General features: G+C 25.6%; 2 protein-coding genes and 2 long non-coding RNA genes across 9 annotated transcripts; 1 reads left to right on the top strand and 3 right to left on the bottom strand.

Annotated features, from left to right (window-relative positions):
- The first annotated feature begins 1,360 nt into the window (after positions 1–1,360).
- LOC130669011 (uncharacterized) lies at positions 1,361–7,388 on the top strand. Its single transcript, XR_008990094.1, has 4 exons — positions 1,361–1,525; positions 2,236–2,358; positions 2,823–2,981; positions 7,252–7,388. It is a non-coding gene; the product is annotated as an uncharacterized LOC130669011 (long non-coding RNA).
- On the bottom strand, positions 2,975–4,612 carry LOC130669012 (uncharacterized). Its single transcript, XR_008990095.1, has 3 exons — positions 4,294–4,612; positions 3,957–4,212; positions 2,975–3,667 (listed from the first exon to the last, which is right to left on the bottom strand). It is a non-coding gene; the product is annotated as an uncharacterized LOC130669012 (long non-coding RNA).
- Positions 4,907–18,222, bottom strand: LOC130669008 (ankyrin repeat domain-containing protein 39-like). Of its 6 annotated transcripts, none has more exons than XM_057471643.1 (4): positions 17,926–18,222; positions 15,397–15,627; positions 10,195–10,391; positions 4,907–7,573 (listed from the first exon to the last, which is right to left on the bottom strand). In XM_057471643.1, exons 3-4 carry the CDS (start codon positions 10,316–10,318, stop codon positions 7,149–7,151), a joined length of 549 nt encoding a protein of 182 aa, XP_057327626.1. In that variant the 5' UTR covers positions 10,319–10,391; positions 15,397–15,627; positions 17,926–18,222; the 3' UTR covers positions 4,907–7,148. The 6 variants fall into 6 exon arrangements, with proteins under 6 accessions (XP_057327626.1, XP_057327627.1, XP_057327630.1 ...); XM_057471647.1 differs by lacking the exon at positions 4,907–7,573 and adding an exon at positions 16,942–17,042 and having other exon boundaries at positions 10,196–10,391; positions 17,926–18,177; XM_057471648.1 differs by lacking the exons at positions 4,907–7,573; positions 10,195–10,391 and adding exons at positions 12,633–12,807; positions 16,942–17,042 and having other exon boundaries at positions 17,926–18,170.
- LOC130669006 (uncharacterized) lies at positions 13,147–14,991 on the bottom strand. The gene is made up of 2 exons (XM_057471641.1): positions 14,373–14,991; positions 13,147–13,564 (listed from the first exon to the last, which is right to left on the bottom strand). The coding sequence occupies exons 1-2, from the start codon at positions 14,908–14,910 to the stop codon at positions 13,245–13,247; spliced, it is 858 nt and encodes a 285-aa protein (XP_057327624.1). The 5' UTR covers positions 14,911–14,991; the 3' UTR covers positions 13,147–13,244.
- Positions 18,223–19,150: the final 928 nt, after the last annotated feature.

Here is a 19,150-nt window from a genome sequence, read left to right as displayed (position 1 = left end):
ATAAAAACAAAATATTTGAAAAAATTGCATCTGTAGTTTTATAAATTTTCTACATGTGCATATTTTTATTTTATTTTTTTACAATTGATTTATTGGAATAGGAAAGTCCAAAAAATTCAAATTGTCTGCTAACTTCAGGATCATAAATAATTTCATTTTGAGTGTGAATGTAGCAGGCATCAGACAAATTTAAAATTATAAATAAATAGAGGAAAGAGTTAAAAAAATAATATTCATAAAAAATGCACTTCTTACTTTCAAAATTTTTTTAAATGCGCATTTTTTAAAAATTTCATATTATTAATGGTTTACTCTATTTAGTAATAATTTTAAATTTGTCTGATGTCTGCTACATTCACACCCATTTTTTTTTTTTTTTTTTTTTTTTTTATTTAATTTTTTTTTTTTTAAATAAATTGCAAAAATAATAATGATCGTAAAGTTAGCAGACATTTGAAATTAAAAATAATTATTTTTAACAGATAAATAATGAAAAAAAAACATTTATACAAAAACGCACATGTCGGAAATTTTATAAATTATACGTGCAATTTTTCAAAATATTTTTTTTAATATTTATTTTTTTGTTAAAAGAAATCCAAAAATTTTTAACAAAAAAATAAATATTCAATAAAATATTTTGGAAAATTGCACGTATAATTTATAAAATTTCCGACATGTGCGTTTTAGGGGAAATGTTTTTTTTTTCATTATTTATCTGTTAAAAAAAAATTTTTTTAACAGATAAATAATGTCTGCTAACTTTACTATCATTAAAATAATAATTAAAAAACAAATTTTATTTTTGTTTTATAATAAAACATAATTACTTACACAAAATTAAACAGGATTAAGTTGCGACGCACAAGCTATTAGCGATTCAAGAAGAAAGAACGAATATTATACATATGCGTATGACCTTTCTATAGCCCCCACCTTTGTATAAATTCCATAAGCAGCTTTGTTTAAGAGTGTGAATGTAGCTGACAATTATTTATTTTTTAAATTGTGGAATAAATAAATAAAATGTAAGTACGATAGGAATTAAAGAATACGTATTTGAGTAATTAAAAAATTATCACGCGCATTTTGTTACAATTCATTAATTTAATTTATTTATATCTTTGCTTAAAATTTATAAATTGTCGAATGTCTGCTACATTCATACTCATCTTTCTTTGTCACTCTTCTCGTGCGCTCTCTCTTCTCTCCATCAGTCGTCCATTTTGTTTGTTTGTTTTTTTTTATTAACAATAATAATAATAATCCCGAAGTTAGCAGACATTTAAAAATTTTTAAATTTTCGTCTTTCAACAAATCAATTGTAAAAAAATATGCACATGTTAAAATATTTAAAAACTACAGGTGCAGTTTTTTTTTAATATTTTTTTTTTTTTATGTTTTATCGTCTAATAAAAAACCCAAAAATTATTAGACGTCTGCTAACTTCAGATCATTAATAATAGTGTTTCAAAAATAAAAAAAAATTAAATATTTTCAAATTTGGATTTTTCAAAATAATAACGTAAGTATTGTAAAATAAATTAAAGTTAATTAATAATTATGGCATGAAATGAGCAGACAATTGTCTAATAAACTGTTAATTAATTAACAATTTTCGATAATTTTATTTCAACGATTTAATTAAAAAGAAAAAAAAATTAAAAATATGCACATGTAGAAAATTTAAAAAACTATAATGCAATTTTTAAAAAATATTTTTTATGAGTGTGAATGTAGCAGACATCAGACAAATTAAAAATTATAAATAAATAGAGGAAAGAGTTAAAAAAATAATATTTATAATGAATGTTTTTCTTATTTTCAAAATTTTGCGAATGCGCATTTTTTTTTAATTTTATTTCATGAATTGTTTACTCTATGTATTTATAATTTTTAATTTTTCTGATGTTTGCTACATTCACATTCATAAAAATTTATATGACAATCAACTTGGTAATTAAAAACACCAGAATTTTCAATTGTCGGCTACTTTTAGCATAACAATAATTTTTGGATTTTTTTTAAAATGATAAATTACAAAAAAAAAAAACATTTAAAATAATTGTAGTTATAGTTTTTTTAATTTTCTACGTGTGCATATTTTTGAATTTTTTTTTTTGCAATTAGTTGAAAAAACATTTGAAAATTTTTAATTGTCTGCTAACAGGATTAATTATTTTAGTTTGGGGGAATTACAATTTAAATATTATAGATTTATTTTTTTATTTTCAGATTTTTATTTGAAAAATATTAATAATTATTTGAAAACGAAGACAAAATAACAGATGGAGAACGAAAAAAATGGAATTCCGATGGTTACCAATATACCGTAAAAACTCAGCACAAAGATACAAAGTAACATTAATTATTTATTCATAATTTATAAATTCTTTAGTGGTTTCTTAACTTTAAAAATTTAAACACGAAAAGTAACTGATTTAATAAAAATTCTGTCATTGTTAATACAATCAACTTATAATTTTGAAAAAATGATATTTAAAATCGTAATCGTCCATTTTTTTGTTTCAATTAATTATTTAATTTCATTACAACATAAAAAAATACAGACAAAATTTTTAAGAGAGTTTTTGTGGCCATTGAAAAATTTTTTCTATTGATATTAAGTTTGATTATTAAAAAATAAAAAATGATTGACTGTGTATTGTTCTTACTCGCATTCTATATTAAATTTGTCGGCCGTTTATTGTTTGAATTTTAAAATATATAAGACGTTTACAAAAACAAAAAAACATTAAATTTTGATATTTTTAGTATTATAATTAAATAGTATGATAAATTTATTTTTATTTATATTGCAGATATTTGTATTGCCTTTATCGGTCTAAAAAAAAATGTCAAGCGCATGGTAAATTTTTTAATGGTAAATTTACGCCAACTATAAAAGATCATACATGCGACAAAACTGAGAGTGAAATAATGAAGGAAATAGAAATGATTGATGTATCTGAAGAAGACAAGTAAGTCTTCCGCTGAGTATTTTTTTTTAATTTTATCAATTGGCAATTAATGTAGGGTAGAAGTACCATTCGTGGTCGCTGCTCTATTTATTGATAATTAAGTTATCAAAAAGTATAAGGAAAAAATTACAGTATAACGGTGTGATAAAAGTATACGATATTGAACTTAACAGACGATACAGAATTTTTGGATTTCTTTTTCAACGAATTGATTAAAAAAAAAATTAAACAAAAAATATGCACACGTAGAAATTTAAAAAAACTATACGTGAAATTTTCTTAAATCTTTTTTTTGCTACTCAAGTTAGCAGACGTCAGACAGTTTTTGGATTTTCTTAAAAACGATTAACAAAAACAAAAATATTTTGAGAAATGGCACTTATAGTTTATTAAATTTTCTACATGTGCATATTTTTATTTTTTTTGTAATTTATTTGTTGAAAAAAAATCCGAAAATTTGTAATTGTCTGCTACCTTCAGGATCGTTTTTTTTTTTTTTTATATAAATTTATCATTTAAAAAAAAAAAAAATTATTAAATGTAGGCTAACTTTTAGGATCATTGTAAAAAAATTGTATTCATTGAATTTCTTTTGCTAAAATCGCACTATCCATGAATTTATGTCTTTGTTTTTAATAGTCTGAAACCGAGAGTTGTTAAAAAGTTTGAAACCTCTTGTGGTGGTGCTAAAAAATACCATTTAGTTTATTTATTAACTAATTTATTATGATTCTGAAGTTAGCAGACAATTAACAATATTTGAATTTTCTTTTAACAAATCAATTGCAAAAAAAAAAAATCAAATAAAATAAAAATATGCGCATGTAGAAAATTAAAAAAGCTACAGGTGAAATTTTTCAAATATTTTGTTTTTTTTAATTTATCATTTTTTAAAAATTCAAAAATTATAAGACGTGGACTAACTTCAGTATCTTAATTTACTTATTTAATTGATAAATATTCATTTTCTAGTACCTCCGATGTACACATTCGAATTTAGTAAATTTATCCGTCGTGGATAACTAAATTGATCGTCAAGTTTTTGTTTAAGATCATCATCCATTCCAATCACAGTACTATGGTCAGGTTTAGCTAAACCAGCTACAGAATTATAATAATATTTTTTCCCGTCATCTTCACTTAAACAATTTGAACTCATTGTTGTTGATAATAAAATTTTAAACAACTGGCTGTTGTTAAATCTTCAATTTATATTTTTTGTATCAACGATCTGTTAAAATCAATTGTCAAATTTTTTATTTTTTCCAATCACTTGTTTATTTTTTTATTAATATATATATTTAAAACTTACCTTTTAAAAATTATAATAGTCTTTGACACTTGAGATAAATTTTTTTGCTTATTGAGTTTTATATATATATAGAACTTAATATATGAATATGGCGGTGGGAAAAAAAAATTCAGAAATTTCTGATTTCATATAAGTTTGAGCGATTACTTCTATGATGTAAATGATATATATTTGTGAATAGTCATTTGTTTAATACTAAATTATCTAGGGTAACTGCGCGTGTAAATGAACGATCGTATTTTTAAATCTTTTGGTATTGAAGGATTCAACAAAACAATAATTGAATTTCAAAAAGTAATCAATCAAATAGCAATGAAGTATTTTCTTCATATAATTGTAATTAAAATCTTAATGATGTATAGTTGGATTAGCACGACTTTGCATTTCGGATATTTCCGGTTTTTTACCCTCACCATCAACGCGCATGCCTTAGGTATTCAATTTAGATGGTGGGGGTAAAAACCGGAAATATCCGAAGCTTAAAGTCTCGCTAATCTAACTATAGGTAAAAATGGAATGATATTATGAGGGTGAATGTAGTAGATATGAGTCAAATTTGAAATTATAAATAAAAAAATTCGAGTACCGATTTTAAAATTCTATAAATACGCACTTTTTTATTTTTATTCGATTTACATTTTGTTTATTTTTTTCAAAATTATGATAATTGACAAATGTCTACTACCCAAGTAGTGCAGAAACAACTTTAAGATGTCTTTTAAAAAACAAGTCTAATTTTATTTTGTCTCAAATCCAAGTTTTTTTATAAATAAGACGTACAGAAGTTGGTCCTAGGAGTCATAGAAAATTTGTATTCTTTTTCCCGTCTTCAAAAAATCATTTCAATTAAAAAAGCCTTTAATTTCAAGTCATAAAATGGACGGCGGAGGATACGGTCCACGAAGGTCACGGAAATCACGGTAACGGATTCTGTAGTCTTCGAACCGTATATAGACTAAGGAAAATTTTCATCATTCGAGTCCCATAAATATTCAAAACGTAATTAGAAATGTTAAATTCGAGATTTCATTCGGTACGGCCGAGCCTTAATTTTTTAAGACGAGAAAAAGATCAAATTTTCTGTGACTTCTACAACCAACATATATACTTTTTTATTATATCACGTGACAAATGGCAGAAGGGCGTATACCCTTCCAAAGGTATACCAATATCGACGCCCTTTTGGCGTTGCAAAGCCAAAAGGGCGTACAAAAATTTTTTTTTTTGCCAATCACTTTACGAACATATATTCTAAGCTTTTCTATTAAAAATCTATTATATATTTATTATTTTCATTTAAAAATGAAAAAAAAAATTTCCAAAGGCAAAAGGGCGTATGTCTCAAATTATACGCCCTTTTTGCTTTAGGAACTTAAAAATTTTGTGATCTAAAGCCAGAAGGGCGTATAAAATTTTTTTTCCTAATCGTCTGTCAAACATATTCTACGGTGGAAAATGAAAAATTTGAATTGTTTTATTTTAGAAGCGTTTAAAACAGTTTATTTTTTTTAACTTCCCACTATGAAAATTGCAAATTTTCAAAAAAAGGGAAGTTATCAGTTTCGGTCCGATTTTCGAAAATCGAGTTTTCATCAGATGTCGACGTTTTGAGGTCCTAGGAAGCTATTCCGACTATTTCCGGATGGGCGTCCGCGTGTGTGGGGGGGGTAAGCTTTTTTTGTCCGGCCATATCTTTGAAACGAATGAACCGATTTAAAGGTTCTTGATAGCAATCGAAAGAGCCCATCAAGACTTAACATTGATTAGATTTTGGAGTCGATCGATCATGTAGTTTACAAGTTATACGAAAAATAAAAATTGAAAAAAATTTTGTTTTTCGGTTTTTTGCGTGTAGCTGATAAACCGAAGTTAAACCTCTTGCCCGATTTGCCTCAAAACATAATCAGTTTTAAGTCTTGGTGAGCCCTCACGATTGCCACCAAGAACGTTCAAATCGGTTGATTCGTTCCAAAGATATCATCGGACAAAAATTATTTTTTTTCAGTGAAGGTATGTTTTACCGGCCTAATAGATTTTTGAGCTCGAAAAGTTCAAAAATTTACAAGTAACAATGTTTTTGAGCTCCCTGAGCTCGAAAACAGCGGGACGTTTTGAGGCTGGCCCGCAGGGTCAGGCGGTTTTCAGATTTTTTAAATTTAAATCTCACATAATAGCTTGAGAAAGAGTAAAGAAAAAAAATTAGGTAATTTTCGAAAATTCCAAATGGAGTCAAATAAAACTAAAAAAAAAAAAACAATTAACTTTTTTATAAAAATTCTGAGAACAAAAAATTTTTTCTCAAGTTTTTCAGTACTGATTTTCGCTCACCTATTTTGCCCCTTTGTATACAAAAATTGAACTACATATAGTTAAATTTTTCACCTTTCATATTTATTCTGATATAGCATTATTTACATGTTTTGTAATAAACAAAAATAAATTTTTTTTATACGCCCTTTTGGCGTTAGTAATTCAAAAAAATTTTTTTTTTTATTTTGACGTTTTGAAAAAATTTGAGTTGAATGGCAAAAAAAATTTTTTTTATACGCCCTTTTGGCACAAAACCCTATCTAACTGCTGTAGTACGCCCTTTTGGCATTTGTCACGCGATATGAAAAAAGAACTTGGCTTTGAGACAAAATAAAATTTATCTTGTCCTCTTACAAGACATGAAGTTTTTCTGTGCTACTTGGCCGTGTTCATTCACTGAAGAGATCACCTCGTACACTCTAATAAATAAATACTAAAATATAAAATGATATTTAGTAAAATTAAATATCTCATAACTTATTTTTAAAAAAAATTAATTCCAGTTTAAAGAATGAATATTTTATTTATTATGAATAATAAAATTATTAATCAACAGAGAATTTATTTTGAATCTTAGCCAACTGTAGCGCAGTATTCATGTTATTATCAACAATATCTAGATTTGTTTTATCAATTAAAATCTTCCAGACACCTTGAGAACCCGCTAAAGCTGCACGATGCAAAGCAGTATATCCATCAGCATCCTGAAGATTTAAATCCGCGCCAAATTTAAACAGCAAACGTACGATGTTTTCATGTCCTCTCATAGCAGCTCTGTGGAGTGCCGTAGCCCGACCACATCGCGTGATAGCATTAACCTTAGCGCCATTTTCTAAAAGAAGCTTGCATACATCATAGTGTCCAGCCCTTGCTGCATAATGTAGGGCCATATATCCAGCAGAATCTTCTTCAGAAACCGATGCTCCTTTGTCCAAAAGTTTTTTTACACGATCGATGTCATTCGACTGAGCTTTTAAAATTAATTATACATACAAAATATATATATATATATATATTAGACTGATTCAAATAAATCGACTATTTTTTTTTTCTTCATTATATCAAAAATATTGTTGGAAATGACGAAAAAAAAAATACTGTGAAAGTTTGAGCTCTTAATATTAATATTAACAACTGCCGCATCGCAATTTTCTATTTCCCGTTTAAATAACATGGGAAAATTTATTTTTTAAGGTTTGGAATTTTGTAGCTCACGGTGGGACCAATACTTTTGAATGTTCAAGACATATTCTTATGGGAAATTTGACGCTCTACAAAAAAGGTCTCTTATAATTTTTCGATATTTTTATTTCTTCAAAAGTAATTCGAAGTTAAAGTTAGATTGACGATAAATTTTTACATTTTTTAAAATTTTTGACGCAACCATCAACTTTATCCGAAAATTTTAAAGGACATTTTTTGTAGAGCATTTTATTTCCTACAACTTATCTTAGAAAAAATTTTCGATATTTCTCATAGGTCGTAAGTTATGCTTAATTAACTGAAAATTTTCTTAAATAATCTAAATTTTGTTGATTAAAATTAATTATATTAAATTTTCAGTTAATTGCGCATAACTTACGACCTGTGGATAGTATCGAAAATATTTTCTGAGATAAGTTGTAGGAAATAAAATGCTCTACAAAAAATGTCCTTTAAAATTTTCGGATAAAGTTGATGGTTGCGTCAAAAATTTAAAAAAATGTAAAAATTTATCGTCAATCTAACTTTAACTTCGAATTACTTTTGAAGAAATAAAAATATCGAAAAATTATAAGAGACCTTTTTTGTAGAGCGTCAAATTTCCCATAAGAATAAGTCTTGAACATTCAAAAGTATTGGTCCCACCGTGAGCTACAAAATTCCAAACCTTAAAAAATAAATTTTCCCATGTTATTTAAACGGGAAATAGAAAATTGCGATGCGGCAGTTGTTAATATTAATATTAAGAGCTCAAACTTTCACAGTATTTTTTTTTCGTCATTTCCAACAATATTTTTGATATAATGAAGAAAAAAAAATAGTCGATTTATTTGAATCAGTCTAATATATATATATTTATATATGGAAATGTTATCGTATTCGAATAATAATTTTAAGAATCATTAGTCTCAGGGAGAAGAAAAAACATTAGAATCTGATAATTGATAAATGTCGGACGTTTCTTAAGAAAGTGAATTCACTTTTATTGCGATTTAATTAGCAACTACTAGTATATTTTAGACAAGGGATAAAAAAAAAGTATTTTAGACCGGGATGAAGTTGGCTGACATCACTCGCAGTGAAATCGTGTTTCATTCTGAGTTACTCATTAGATTTTTCATGATTACCTGCATTGGAACTTAACGTTTTAGAGTCAGCAGCCGTATTCATACTAATTTTTATAAAACTTAATCACAGTCAGAATTGTCATTTACGTAAATAAAATTAATGGTCGAAAATTACTATTAAACAAATTACAAATATCAGACTTTAAATTGCGAAAACCCTCAGTCAATGGACAGAAAATAATTATTTGTTTCTTCTCAAGGGACGGAACAAGTTTGTTTCTACCTGCTGACTGAAGACATTCACAATTTACACGTTAATTTGCGGCGTGGGCTGAAATTAGATTGTTTTGGCTGGATGAAGAGACACTAAAACTTGAATTTTCGATGCTGGTATCATGAAAAAACATATAACGAACAATAACATAACAATCGAACCACTTTTATAATTTAAAAAATTTTCAATACAAGTTTTTATATACATGACTCAATCAGTCAAATTCTATCGTCTAAACAATAATATCATAAAAACTATTAATTTTAATGACGATATTATATTACAGCAACAATTCATTTTAAATACCCGTGTAGAAAAATTTTTATTCATAATGAATTTCGATCTAAATTTCATCACGAAATTCAGATCGTGACACAAATATGACTTTCATCATGAATTTGTATCAACAATTTTAATCACGACAAAATTATGACTCAGTCAAATTTTTATCCAATTGATCCGAAAAGTTCATTCACTAAATTAATTTTACAATCAAAACCGATTTACATTAATCGAGTACTTGAGAGAAAAAATTTATTGGTAATTTCTGAGTCGATAAATTTTACAAAAAGTTTAATTCTGTAAAAATTCAGTCAAGTTTCTATCGAAGTCATCTCAAGTCCAATTCAAAGACGTAATAAATTAATTTTATAATTGACACTGATTTACTAGACGAAATGTTGGAGTAAATTCATGATGAAAGTCATATTTGTGTCACGATCTGAGTTTCGTCATGAAATTCAGATCTAAATTTATTAGGAACAAAAATTTTTTTTACACGGGTAATTATTAAAAAGCATAAATGGAACACAGCTAAGATCAATCTCATGTAACTGTTAGTAAATCAAACAAAATCGATTCGATTGTTCATTAAATATTTTTAGTTACTGATGAAGTCGCATTAAAAGTGACGAAACCTCCAACATTTATCAATAATCAGATTTTAACATTTTTTTGTCCTCCCTGCGATTTTAATGATACTTAAATATATATATTATATATTTAAATATATCACTAACTAGTATACTTTTTATTTAATAATTTTACCTGCATACCAAATTCCGCGTTCAAAATCCATTTCAGAAATAGTCTGCCGCACATTTGTTCCACTGTCTAATTTACATGTATCATGATCATGAGCATGATTATGATCATTTATTTTCTTATCCATAATAACAATCAACAATTTCTTATTTCTAATTTAAATATTAACTCTTCCTCTGCGTTTTTTATATTAATTTTATCTAAAGTAATTTTAAAAAAACATTAGTAATAAATTATGTAAATGCAATTTTTTTTATTGCACACAATTACATATTTATTTAAATTCATAACCAATAGTATTAAGCTGCCATTTAATACAATAATAATTATATTTATCAGTAATTAGGTAACTCATTTGTTCAATTAATTATTTAATATTAAGATCAAAAACTATAGTTCATATTTATCATACACACTTGGTCTTTTTTTTTATCTTTTCAATTACAATTTAAATTGACACGATTTTGTTCCATTGTTATTTTTTTAAGTACAGAAAAAATATAATATGAATAAATTACTAAAATAAAATACTATTTTTAATACTAATTATATATTTTATTTTTAATGATCAAGTAGAGTAGAAGTTCCATTCGTAGCCACTGTTTTATTTTTTGACATTAATACTTTATTTTAATTAATGAAAGGTATAAAATAAAATTTCAAATTTAACTGCGTGATAAAAAAATATTTGTACAGATTTTGAAAATGAATTGTCATTGCGTCTTTTAAAAATTGATTTATTTAAATTATTAAAGTGTCAAAATTGGTACCTCTACTCTATTTGTTACATTGCCATATTAATTTCATGTTGTACCTGTTTTTGAATATAACATTAAAATTTTTTTAAAATAGATGTATAAAAAACTAGTAGAATTTATTTTTAAAAATTCATTTTATTTTTGGTTCGTACTCATTTTTGATTTTTTTTTTTAAATTTAAAATTAACTATGATATTATCAAAAAATAAATTTATATTCGTAAATGATTTTAAATGCATTTATAAAATATTGTTATTGTGTTGAGTAAAAAAAATTATTTGGAAAGAAAAAAGCTAATTACTCTAATGGAATTATTTTAGTAACTACTGCATGATAAAAATAAATTGATCTTCGTTTAATATAATAGACTATTTTCGATATATATAATATAATATCAAGTGCAATAACATCCATATTAATATTTAGTGAATTATTTTTTTTTTTAATATTATCATTATAACCCGTGTAAAAAAAATTTGGTTTAAAGATTCTAAAAATGTTCGACGTGTGGAAATTCTAAACTTGAGACAGATTAGAACTTTTGTAATTTTGATAGTAAAAAAAAAGTTTATATGAGAGAATTTTGAGTTAAAAAAATGATACTGAAGTTAACCGTCGTCTAATAAGTTTCGAATTTTTTTTTTTTAAAAACGATAAATTATAAAAAAAATATTTAAAAAATCGCACCTATAGTTTTTTTAATTTTCTACATCTGCAATTTTTTTTTTTATATATTGGAAGAAAAAAAAAAAGTCTGCTAACTTCAGTCATAAAAAAGAACTTTTTAATAGTATATTACATACCTAGGCCAGTAAAATAAGAAAAGTCTCAGAGCACATGTAATTGTTGGCCGAGGCGAAGCCGAGGCTGACAAACATGTGGTCTGAGGCTTTCTTTTTTACTGGCCAAGGTGCGTATACTATTTTTCTGCTCGACGAAGCCGGAAAGTTGCAACTTCGTTTAGGGCAGCGGCCCGAAAGTTGCCACTTTCCGGCCGGAGGGCAGAAAAAATTTACTTTTGCTACTTTACCCTCGTTTCGAAAAAGTTGAAAAATCTCAAATTTAAAATTTTTTGTGAACGTTTTTTGATTCTTATAATCTATTGGTTACTAGTGGGAATTTTTTTTGGAACGAGGGTAAAATGCAGTAAAAATACATTTTGAAAAATGTGTTTTAAAAACATTATTTTTTTTACTTAAATTTTGCTCAGATTTGTATCTGAAATTCTAAATTAAGTTTTTTTCTTAATGTCAAAATTAGAAAAGTTCAAAAAAAATTCGACTCGAATTTTTTTTACACGGGAAATAATTGATATTTTATTTAAGTTTCTCTTTGCATCGTCCAAAGTATTTCAGCTTCTCCAGTACTAGATACAATCCGATATCCTAATTCAGCCAGTGCATTTATAACCGGTATCGGAGCTCCTGAAATAAAATTTTCAAACTATAAAAAAAAAGTACTTTTATGTCTAATTTTTATATTCATTTAACAATTCAATTCTTTAAATAAAACGAAGCGATTGTAAAATAAATTTACTAAAAAAAGCACAAGCGGTATTTTATTTTAAAAAATATTGTAATTTAGTCGTATGAACCTTTAATCGTAACTCCATTGATAACATCAGATCCTGAATTAGGAAAACGTTTGCAAAGTGCCTGCATTTCATCGGCAATTAATCCAAACACAGCACAATCGGTAGCAAATGGCGAACCTTTTACAGCAACGTAATAATAACTTTCATTTGCTATCAAGGATCCGATATTTTCAGCTAATTTTTGGTCACTCATTTTTAAATAATTTTGTTATTTGGTATTAATTATAAGTACAATTAATTCTTAAACGTCGTTGTCTTTAAGTTCTAAAAGAAAAAAATAATAATCTGTATTGTTTAATTATAAATTTAAATTCAACTAAGGGAAATTTATTTTTAAAATTATTATTCAAAATTTTATAGTCAAAAATTTAAAAGATTTATTATATTTTATTGTAACTTTTTTTATCATTATGTCTACAAAATATATACATTACAAATCTGAATAATGTATAGTAGTACTTAACATTACTTTCTTAATAAAAAAAAAAAAAGTTGCTATTAATTACCAATTTTTGAGTCATATTTTTAAAAGTAAATATACGAAAGAAACGCTTATTTTATTCGTACTCAAAATAATTAATTATTAATGAACTTATTTACTTAAAATATTAATTTTACTTTAATAATAAACGATTAATAAAAATTGATAATGATAAATAAAATAAAATGTGATTGTAAAATAATGAAATTATTTTAAAAATTTATTCTTGATTTAATTTACGCTCGCGGTCTTCTTTAAGTTGCATCAAACGATTCTCATGAGCCCATCGTATTTCAGCGCGTGTTTTTTCTCGTTCATACTCTAACTGAAATTGTTCATATTCTAGTGTTTTACGTTTCAATTCTAACTCAGCTATTTTTCTGAATGCTCTTCGTTCTAATAACTGTTCTTGAAGGATTTTATTTCTTAGTGGAGAACCACCGCCCAGTGACTTTAAAGTTATGGTGGTATCTTCTACTGGTGATTTTGCACGCTCATTATCATCGTATACCACTTGTTCAACATCTTCTTCAGTCATTTCTAAAAAAAATAATAAATAAATAAATTATTTATACAAATTTATTTAAGTAAAATATGAAAATTAATTTCTTATGAAAAAAAAATTTTTATATACAATAATTGCTATGAAAAATTTTTTTTCCCATAAAATTGCGGCCAATGCCAGACAGTGCCCTCATTTTTTAAAAATATTCAATGATATTGAACTGTCATAACTATAAAGAAAATTTTACTAATTAATTAAAAATAAATTAAAGCATTGATTGAAAAAAGTACAACGTAGGTGCAATTTTGTAGAAATAGATTTGAAAAAAAATTACTCACAGTTGATATCAATTGGGAGTTAAACAAAATTTGATAAATAAATTTTATTCTAATAAATTTGAGAATTGGAATTATAAAATTAATATCAAAATTTTACTGATATTTCTTTACACAGAAAAAAAGAATTTATTGGTGTAAGAAAAATTTTACATCATGAAATGAAAAAAAAAAATTTCCTGACACAAGAAATTTTTTCTAAACCAAAAAATTGTTTCTCGTCCGAAAAAAATTTTAATTTTTAATTGATTATGCAAAGAAATTCTTAGGGTAAGTAAAAAATTTTTGTAACAAATTGTATGTAACTCCTAATTGTTGACAACTGTCCGCAATTTTTTTAAAATTCTATATCTCGGCGAAATTGTAACTCCACTCTTTTTTTTTCAATTGATTTTTCAATTTTTTTAAAAACCAATTAATAAAATTTAATATAAAGCCATAGAATATTTTTAAAAAATAGAAGGCACTGTCTGAGAATGCCCTTAAGTAAATAAAAAAAAATGAATACCATAGTCATGATCAGGAATTGGCTCGAAATCATTATTTTCTTTAGAAATATCACGTATTTTTTTATTATCAACATCAGCCAAATGATCAGTTGCATGTTTAGTGTTATCCAGTTCTTGTGACCAAGCAGGCTCGTCCTCCTCCTCAAGACAATCGACACTTTGCATCGGTACAATAACCTCAGTATGATTACGAAACTCCTTCAACTCTTCTTTCTGACGATTCCATTCGTTGATATCCTCTAGGTCAGCTTCAGTAAGATTGCTTATGTCAAGTGTAACATCTCCATTTTTTTTAATCCAAGAGCCGCCAATTTTAGCTCCCAACAAACGCGCTCTGTTGACGCGTTTACTTGTGGACACGCGTAGAAATAATGACTTAACTGCAGGTGTTGCTTTTTCACACCGTGCTAAATGTTTTTCCATTCTCGTTGCATTTTGTATGTACGATCTGTTGCAAAATTTACAAAACGCAACAACTGATGTTCCATCGACTTTTTTGTGATAGTAAGTCCAGACAAGTCCGCGTTTCTTTACCATTTTTACTTAGTATATATTATTATTTTTTATATTATAATAATTTTACTGTTACTGTTATTGAGTAAATTATTACTGTCGTCTTCTTTGTCGCAGTGATGATTGACGTAATAATTGGCGATTATGTCAAAGATGAGTTTCCTCTTCAATTAATTTGCCCCAGTTGCTACAATAAAATATCACGACCCGTACTTTTTAAAGTATAACTAATTATAAAAAAAAAAATAATATATATGTATGTATTTATATTTATAATCATCTATATATATAATTTAATTAATATCATGTACGAATATAATAAAGCGTGTCTTTCAATTAATTATAAATATTTATGTACTCGGTATATTTTTAAAAAAATTTTTAATGTTTGAGTACAAGTACAACCATGAAATTAATAAAATATGGCAGAAGTATTTGTTTTTATGGATGATATAGTAATATAATAATTGTGTGTTTAATAAATTTAATAAATCGGTTGACAAAACATACCTGTCTTAACAATAGGTATAGGATCTGGCTCAGGTTCTGCGAAATCTTTTCTCATAGTCCACATATACTCATTGTAGTCTTGTTTTACACTAGTACTTGAGGAAGCGACAACTTTGTAACCAAGAACTTCGAGGGCTGTTAATATTACACAGGGATGCTGGAGATAAACGATTGTTGAATCGTCGCAGTAACCACCAGATGCAAAACGACTTAATTGTTCAATGTCTGTTGCTGTAACAAGATTATTTATTTTATTTTTATTAATTAGTATTTTTTTAAGTGATTCATATGATTGTGAATAAATAAAATATGAATTTTAGTACACAGAAAAAAAAGATTTCTTGGCACAAAAAACTTTTAATTGAAGAAAATTAAAAAAAATGAATAAAAAATTATTTTGTCTTAGGAAATTTTTTTATTATAAATTGAAAAGAAAAATTATCTTGGGGCGAGATAAAATTTTTTGAGGCGAGAAAAAAATTCTGACGTCAAGAAATTTTTTCCAGTCGTAAGAGATTTTTGCCGTCAATTCATAGTGAAAAATATTTTTTGCACCAAAAAATTCTTTTTTTTTCTGTAGATTTTATTAAAAAGTAAGAAATATTATTTTAATAAATTGTTTATTTAATTAAATAATTATCGTTTACCTTTGAGGGATAATTATCTATAAACTAATTAAAATAATTAGATAAATTGTTAATAAGATCAATGCACATTCAAATTATGTTAGAGGATGCAAACTAATGATTAATACAAAGGATTTAAATCCAGAATGGCTACAAAGAAATTACTTAAAAATTCTCTGATATTTCCCGGTTTTCCAGGAAAGTTTTTCAAATTTTTACCAGATTCAGAAATTTTATTCGTATCATTGATATTCAAAGTTTTTGTTATCTTATCCACGGTTTCGGAGTAACAAGAAAGGGATCGTAATTATTGAAGCCCGTGGACAGTTTTTTAGATGAGCAAAAATTTTGAAAACAGGATTACTCCAGAACTGTGTATAATAAAAAAATTTAAAGACCAGATCTGAAAACTAGACACTCGAAGCTACAATTTGCTTTTTTTTGTTTTTGTTAACGACCACTTTCCTTCAAGTTACAGCCTTTTAAAAATCACTTAAAAATTATGGTACTGAAATTCGCCGGTGTCTAATAATTTTTTAATTCTTCTCAAACCACTAAATTATAAAAAAAAAATATTTCAAAAAATTGCACCTATAGTTTTTTTAATTTTCTACATGTGCATATTTTTAGTTTTTTTTTTTTTTTTTAATTAAATTGTCAAAAAAAAATCCAAAAACTGAGAACTGTCTGCTAACTTCGATCATTAGAAATTTGAATTTTTTAAATATTCCTTAAATTTTGCGACTAATGAATTATTTAAAAAGTTTTTAATTTTGAACTGTCGCAATTAAATTCCCGGATAATTTTAAAAATTCTGACATTTCCCAGTCGCAGTAAATTTCCTAATAATTCCCGAATTTCCCGGTTTGTAGCCACCCTGAAATTTAAATTAATTAACAAAAACAGATATATATGATACCTTTCAAACCAGAAACGAGAACTCTCCAAGGATATTTGTGACTGTAGGACGCAAGATTACCACGTACTAGAATGTATGGCATCTGTAGTTTTGTCTTACAGCTGTAATACACGTATTACAACAAACAATTAACTTTTATTTAAAATTACCCACAGAAATTAAACAGCAATAAAAAAACCAGACGTTAAACAACAGGACCCAAAATTATTTTTAAATACCCAAATATGACAATACAAATAACAATATAAATATATATTTACACTACTTCATATATAAATTTATTCAAAAAATAATTTATAAATAAAAAATACTCGGTATAAAAATTTATGAATTATAAATTAAATGTACGTCGATTTATCAAAAAGATGTATTGCAATTGTAACTGTAGCAACTAAACAATATGTAATAATGCTTTCATATATTTTATGTGTGAGTACACTCGTCATGCACTTGCACACATACACATACATATACGTGTACACATATATTCTATATATCAATTAATGTTCCGTTTTACAATTATTTTTATAATTTAAATTTAAAATTTGAATTAATTCTTTTACGCGCGCGCGTTTTTTGTTTTTATGATTTTTTAAATTTATGAAAAATAGTTTTATTTAAATAATTAGATAAAGAAAAAAAAATACGTATACTATTAACGTACTAATGTACTATACTATAGATATATATGTTGTTTCATAAAGTTCATATTTTCTACAAGATAATTCTCATATATTTAGCATTTTATAATACTATTAAAATTTGCGGCAATAAAAGTCATGCTACAATATTACAAAACATTAAAAAAAAAATCATGGGTAAATAAATATATGTATTTTGTTAGTTAATTAGTTAGTTAGTTAGTGAGTTAATAAATTAATAAGATTTCATTAATTAAAAAATAGAATAAATGGAGGGAAAAAGAGGGAGAGACAAATTTAAGCAGTCGCATGATAAATTAACAATGGAAAAAAAATGTCTTACCTGAAAGCTTGTAGTTGTATTAAATATTATTGATAATTGTAGCTTCATATCATTCGTTAATGAATTATTTAATTAATTAATTATTGAATAATTTACTGGAGTTATTTAAAATAATTATTATTTACGGTTATTTTAAATATGTACTGAGCGGTAATATTTCGTTATCAAGAAATTTATTACGCGTTAGTAACAAGAAATGTCTACGAAATGAGCATCTTGTTCTGTAACCTGTAATAAGACGAGTATATCGATTTTTAAGTGTCGTTTCTATGTAAAATGCGCGTCATTTTTGAATACTGAAGTTAGCCGTGAGTGTGAATGTAGCAGATATCAGACAATTATGATCCTAAAATTAACTGACGTCTGATAATTTTTGAATTTTTCTACGCGCGATAAATTTAAAAAAAAAAATAGTATAAAAAATTGCGCCTACAATTTTTTAAATTTTCTACATGTGAATATTTTTAGTTTTTAAATTAAATTGTTGAAAAAAAAATTTGAAAATTTTTAATTGTCTGCTAACTTCAGAATCATAGGAAATTATGATACTGCAGTTAGTCGACGTCTAATAATTTTTGGATTTTTTTCCAAACGATAAATTATAAAAAAAAATATTTTAAAAAATTACACTTGTAGTTTTTTAAATTTTCTACATGTGCATTTTTTGTGATTGATTTGATGATGAGAAAAATCCGGAAATTGATAATTGTCTGTAAGCTACAGGATCATGAGAAAATTAGAGTTTCATGAAAACAATGACTTGAAGAAAAGAAAAAATTTAATTGGTTAAATAAATTTAACAACATGACAGTAGTCGACAGTTGTAAATATTGAATTATTGTATTTGTTAATGTGAAATCATACAATATCAAATTTATTTTGGCTTGAATATATTTAATATTACGATTAATTGTAGTAATAATAAAAAAAAAATCAATTTTTGTAATTTTATATTAATTTTTTTTGTAGTCAATAATTATTTAAAATGATTAAGTTTTTGGTAAGAACTATGGTATGAATTATTAATAATTACTTTTTTTTTTTTAATTTATATTTATTTATCTTTGACGTTTATTACAGTTGACCTTCGGTATTGGTATTTATACTGGCATTTACATCAGTCAAAATTATGAGGTGATTATCTATTAATAATTTAAAAATTTTCATGATATCAGCATCGAAAAATAATGTCAGTGTCTCTACAGCCAGTTGAAACAATCTAATT

This window comes from Microplitis mediator, chromosome 5 (genome assembly GCF_029852145.1).
Source record: "Microplitis mediator isolate UGA2020A chromosome 5, iyMicMedi2.1, whole genome shotgun sequence".
Lineage (NCBI taxonomy): Eukaryota > Metazoa > Arthropoda > Insecta > Hymenoptera > Braconidae > Microplitis > Microplitis mediator.
This window is presented reverse-complemented; position numbering and strand designations above follow the sequence as displayed.